This window comes from Halyomorpha halys, unplaced genomic scaffold, assembly GCF_000696795.3.
Source record: "Halyomorpha halys isolate HHAL.00 unplaced genomic scaffold, Hhal_1.1 Scaffold9959.1, whole genome shotgun sequence".
In the NCBI taxonomy this organism is placed as follows: Eukaryota; Metazoa; Arthropoda; class Insecta; order Hemiptera; family Pentatomidae; genus Halyomorpha; species Halyomorpha halys.
The window spans coordinates 1-6219 of record NW_027106476.1 but is presented as its reverse complement, the minus strand read 5'-3'; the positions used below and the strand labels follow the sequence as shown (position 1 = coordinate 6219).

The following is a 6219-nucleotide window of genomic DNA, read 5'->3' as shown; positions in this document are numbered from 1 at the left end:
TAATAAAAAAAAATTACATGGATAGAAAAACATATAAGAAATAAGTTAAAATAATGGGATACAATAAATGTAAGTGATTGAGAAAGACAACATACCAAATGAGTGGGGAGATATGTAAATTATATAATAGAAAATTAATAATAAAGTAATTAATATAAGTACGCTAAAATAGGTAACACATGAATATAAATTAAAAAATAAGATACATGAATATAAAAGAAAAAGGAAGGATAGTAAATATAAAAATAATTAAATTTGGGGTGAAAATTTGGAAAAACAGGAATAGAAGATATGACAGGAAAGTGGGCTTCTGAAATGCAGAACGAAGAGAAAAGAAAAGCATTATGAGGGTTTTATTAGGTTCAAAATGTGTCGGTATGTCAGGGAGATGCAGTCTTTATCAACTTTATGATTGACGGAATTCTCCGTTAAATTTATGTAAATGGACTCCGAGAGAAGGCGTTTTTTATGGTTGGGGACAGTGGCAAGAATTGAAGGATTGTTGAAATTAAAAGTATGATTAAGGTTTAGGGCGTGTTCTGATAATTTAGAGGCAATTATAACCTTTAATTTTTCTTATTAAATTTTACGTTTCATTGTATACCCCTGTCATTTTCCACTAATATTTTTTTGTAACTATGTCAGGTGTATCTTTTTTAGCCCTGACGAAGCCCTGCAACGTGGGGCGAAACATTGGCTCTAATAAAATAGTACACTAATTTACTATTTGAGTTTTAATTGACCGCAACCGGACCAAATTCCATTTATTGTAAATAATCATTCTTACACTTTTTGCCCCTTTGTTAAAACCTTGATGCATTGTCCTGAAAACTCCTTTTTGCATGAATTTCCTAACAATACATGCCACAATTTCGATACATACCTTTCACAATATACTCATAAATATTATATCTTAGGAATTCAAGAGATAAAATGAAAGTGAAAGAAAGAAGTAGGAGTACATTACATTGATATATTTAAAAAATCAGTTTTCATGGTTAAAAATATATTTGTTTGCAGATTATAGGGAACTGATTTAATAAAAAAATATAAAACCCTTTTTAAATTAATGATTGACAATCTAGTATTACTTAATTTGTATTATGTAACAAGCATTTTCATTAAAGGAGAGAATGGATTTTTTTTTTTTAGGCTATGACAAGTGATCCTGAAGTGATTTCAGTTGGTGATCCATTTTTAAGTGATGATAATGTGCTGAGTATACCAATAATACCTCAGGTGTTTGCTGCTGGCGTTCCTGAAATCTATGTTACAGTATCATCAAAGTTGACTTCACAAGAGGAGAAAGTAAGTTTCTCATTCTTATTTTTTCTATGCCACCTGATATTTGTTCGACACATCCTGTACTTAAATTATACTATCTACTTTGAAATTATTACTGTTTATTGGGTTTAAGTGAAAGAGTTACTTCTAAATAAGGTAGTACTTGACTGAAGGTTAGGGCCAAAATTATGATATCAAAATCTAGACAGAATAATCATGGATTCTAATAGAATCTTGTTTGAAATATATAGATGAGGTTAGATTATTAGTATTTGATAAGGCTAAATAAACATCTATTGGAAGATTCTCTTCCTCTCAACAAAACAATATTCTCACTTTAGAATTCTCTTCTGAAGGTAATTTTCTATAGTAGGGAACTCTCAGTATCAATCAATAATAATTAAATGTAATTACAAAATGCCTTAATTTTACCAGGGAACAACTTTTGGCAACTACTATGAAATTGGCCATATACATATGACTTATGCCACATGCCTACTAGTATTTTTACTCTATGTAACAAATTGAATGAAAATCTAAAACCAAAATGAGTTTTAGAAAGATGGATTTTCAAGTGTTTAGCTTTTCTCTTGGTAATGGCCTGGCAGAGTCAGTAGTCCAAATAGTAATAAAGATGAAATTCAAGAAATCAACAGATGTTTACCTGGCTCTCTTTTCATATTGAAGGATGTCAATGAATACTGAGTGCACTAGAATTGATGATATTTAATTCTTCAGCAATTATATAGCCCTTAAAAATAAATCATCAGGACTTTCAAGAAAAGGAAGAATATAATATAATATATCCTGTTATATTTAAAAAAATGAAAATATCAAATTCATTAGAACCAGAATCTTCAACATCATTACAGTTGTCAGTTTTAGCAGCTGAACAGCCGAACCTTATGTCTGATGGTTCTGAATTCACCGGCAAGTGATAGAGAGGTATAATAGGTTGTACTAGATTTGGTGAAACCATGGTTCATCCTCAGCAACTAGAATTCTAATAGATTTATTTTCTACTAAAAGGAATGAGCAATTTCAATGGATTAAGTGATTATAGGAGATAACTGACAGGAGGTTACCTATATATAAAAAAAAAAGCTAAAAAAGATTGATTACTATGGATACTAAGATGTTGAGGTTAATGTTAAATAATGAACAAATACTTATTTGATTATAAGTTTGTAAGGTGTAATATATATGAAACTAAAAATTTTGTTGCAGTAACTATTATTTTGAATTTCAGGTGCAGGTTGTATTCACTGACACTGCAGAGCCAGAAAGCTTCCTACGATCATTGATAAATGTTATATATCATATAGTTATGGCCCTCTTTGAAGGTCTCATTTTCTACCATCCCATAAACAGCTTCATGGTTTATTCCCTGATTCTCTGCTTTGTTGTATATTATTTTGGTAAGTTACATATTTTTCATAAATATAGATTTGTTTGTTTTTAATTATCATTTGGAATATTAAGAAATTTCTGACGAGTTGATTACAGCCAGGTTTAATTTGCTCTATAGAAGTTTTGAATTCTTTAATAATAGAATAATGGTATTTTCGATCCACATTATGTCTTTCAATGACTACAAACTGTATTCAACCCTTTAGGGACTGTGAACTGATTTATCAGTTTGATCACGACAATCCACATGGCCCTAGCGATATCTAGTGAATCTCAAGACAAATCTATTTTTTTTTTGGCCTATAACTCCTAAACGGCGTTATAAGATGAAAAAGTTAAATGGTGCATCCTAGCAAAAAGTTATAATAAAACAAATAGTAGAACATTCAATTCTCTGCTGAATAAGTTCTTCTTTCATTCGTTCTTTCAAGTTTTATAATCTTAAACCGCCTGCTCTAGTCGTATATGGCCTTCACATCACCTCGGACCACCTATTATAGTCATAGCTTACAACCATAGTACATGATCTAATTATTACTTTATGCTACTTACTAACATAGAATTTAATTCTCTTTAAATTGTTTTGTTACAACATTTTTGCTAAGATCAACCATTTAGGATTTAGAGGAGTAAAAAAAAAGAAGTCTAATATTTCATAATTTGTTAGTTTATCAAACTACTTAGCTTCTTAGTAGCTGTTTTAGGGCCACTACTTATGCATTTCTGTGTTAAGCATGGTAGAAACTAATTTTTAAAGCTATTTGCAAATTTCTGTTTTTTGGACTGGGTTTTATGCATCGGGCTCCTTTACTAGTTTATCTGTTATTTTCCCCTTATAATAAATCTGCTATTGGCTCCTGCAGTTTTATCTTTCCAAAGCCACTTCTACATTTTAAGTCAATCAATTTTTTAATTTATTTGAATGAAGACAAGTTAATGTGATATTTAATGCTAATAGGAATCATGAATATGGGATTTATTTTTAAAATGTTAAAAAAAAAAGAAATGAAACATTTTATAAGTGTATTCGTCTTTGTAAATAATTTTTTATTTTAATTTATTTTCTATTAGAATTTATTTTTAGAAATATATTTTTTATAATAATTATCTGGGTTTTTTTTATTTGTAAATATTTGTTTTAGGTTAGGAATTAGGAATAGGTAGATCAGGAGTTGTAGGTTAGGAATTTATTTTAAAAAAAAATTATCATAAATTCACCTATGCTGGTCCAAAGTTCGGATGAAAAAGGATTATGGAGAAAAGACAATAATCTATTAAATGAAAACAAACTTGAAAATCATCTAAAAGTATTCTGGCCGCTGAGCCTGCAAAGTTCTCTCATTATTCTGCCTCTAAAGGGTTAAATTAAATTACTCCTTAGATTTTTACATTGAACTTTTTTTTCAAGTTTTATATGTAATTCAGCTGAAACTTTTGTAGTGAGCAATTCCAACACAATCCAAGTAAATGTTGCTTTTCACAGGCTGATTGTTTTCTTTATCATTGTTTCACACTATACTCTTAGAAATGGCCATTGTTTGATTATTTGCTGAGATTGAGAATAGCTAATTTATTATTTATTTTTGTGTTTCAGCTTCATTTGTGATGTTAAAGAATGACTACGCTGACACTCCATCAAGGCCAGGTATTATTATTTTATAAAGCAGTATTCACTATTAGAAGTGATTTATATTGGAGTACAAATAAGTCTCCACAGTTTTCTATCAAAAATTTAAAATTTATTGTGAAAGAGTGGTACATTACCTTTTATTCAAAGTATTGTACTACATTTTGCCATCTTGCTGGCAGCATCCAGACCAGTTGGGAAGAACTTTTCGTCTTTTAAGGGTATTGACCAATTTTTGGTAACTTCATATGATGTAAAGTATTGCTCAAACAGACCATGTGCCATCGACTGGAACAGGTAATAATTGGAAGCCTAATATGGCGGGTGGGCTAAGACTTCCCAATGTTTCCAAATAGGTTTTGACCAGTGCTGCTACATGTGGACAACTATTATTATGTAGGAGTGTAATTTTGTCGAGTCTGGAGTAGTAATAAGTGGACTAGTCTAAATATGGTCCTCACAATTTAAGTCTACTGCAATCACCTGCCAGAAATATTAATATTTGGGCTAGCAACAGTAATGAAAAGACCATTTGCATTGGTTTGAGAAGTTGTCAGACGGAAGATACAGAATTTGAAAACTGGGCCTGCTTATGACCTTTATCGTCAATTGATGACCTCAAGCTTACTGGCTAAGGAAGCCCTCATCAAACTGTTCAAAGACTCTCAGCATATCCAAATTTAAAGACATCTTCAGTTTTAAGAAAATAGAAAAAGTTTATGAGGAAGCTGAAAGATCACATAAGCTCAATGAGCAGCAGGAGTTTCAGTGCCTTGCAGTTTGTGCTTTATTGCTTACTTGGCAAAACATTGAGCCTTTTCTTGAGAGAGAACCTGAGATGAGAAATGGATTAAATTTGACAATTGAACTCAATCAGATCAGAGGATTAATCTTAATGAAAACTCAGACTACATGCTAAAACCAAATCCCCCCATATAAAACCTCATGGTGATTGATGGTTTATGGCTAGTTATTGACTGTTCATTTTTGCATAGAGGTTATACAATCACATCTACTGCAGTGAAATTCAGCAAAAGCATTATAAACGTTTCCTAAAACCTGGTCATGGCAACATTTTATTATTTTTAACATAAAATATTATGTGGAAAAGGACATTTTATGTGAAAGAGCCCAATAAAAAGTATAGACTGAATATCAGTTTAAAGGCCACTGCAAGTGATCACAGAACCGTAATGTTAATGATGTAATGTTCAATCTTAACCTTAAGAGTTAAAGTTATTTTATTTATTTTAATGTTAAGATTTTAAATACTTAATCAACACACTTATGGTACACAGTGCTTCCAATTGGTAGCTGTGTGGAGATATTGTTGGTGAAGCTGTTCCAATTGGAGTATCTATTCCCACCTGGTCGAGAAATATGAGTCCCACATTACAACTCCAACTATGTTCATTACACTTTTCCTCCTTTCCCTTTTTTTGAATTTATTGAAATATCTGTTGTTTTATTACAATTATTTTGATTACTTATGCCATTGTATATTTCTAAATACTAAAGAAACTTTGTTGCAATTTTTGTTTTTTCAGCTCATTTATTGTCACCCAAATCCTTCAGAAGAGTAACAACAACCAGTAGTTTTAACAGACCGCGCCCAATACCTGGAACGGTACCAAATGTTTGTAAGGGCTATATTTTATATTTTTATTACACTCTAGACAAATTTAAATTTTAATTAGGCTAATCACTAATAAAAACATCAATTTTCTCATATTAAGATTTAAGTATATGCTTACAGTACCTTATCTATATAACTCAGTTTTAAAAAAGTTTCATTTGCTGATTCCAATCAATAGCTAATAGCTTTGTGTCTTAATCTGTTTATTGATCCAATTTAGTATTATATTTCTTTAATGATGTTGATATATCTATTACATACA

General features: G+C 30.5%; 1 protein-coding gene across 1 annotated transcript; it reads left to right on the top strand.

The window, feature by feature from the left end:
- The first annotated feature begins 1151 nt into the window (after window positions 1–1151).
- Window positions 1152–6029, top strand: LOC136795155 (uncharacterized). Its single transcript, XM_067044842.1, has 4 exons — window positions 1152–1308; window positions 2534–2702; window positions 4289–4339; window positions 5869–6029. Exons 1-4 carry the CDS (start codon window positions 1156–1158, stop codon window positions 6012–6014), a joined length of 519 nt encoding a protein of 172 aa, XP_066900943.1. The 5' UTR covers window positions 1152–1155; the 3' UTR covers window positions 6015–6029.
- Window positions 6030–6219: the final 190 nt, after the last annotated feature.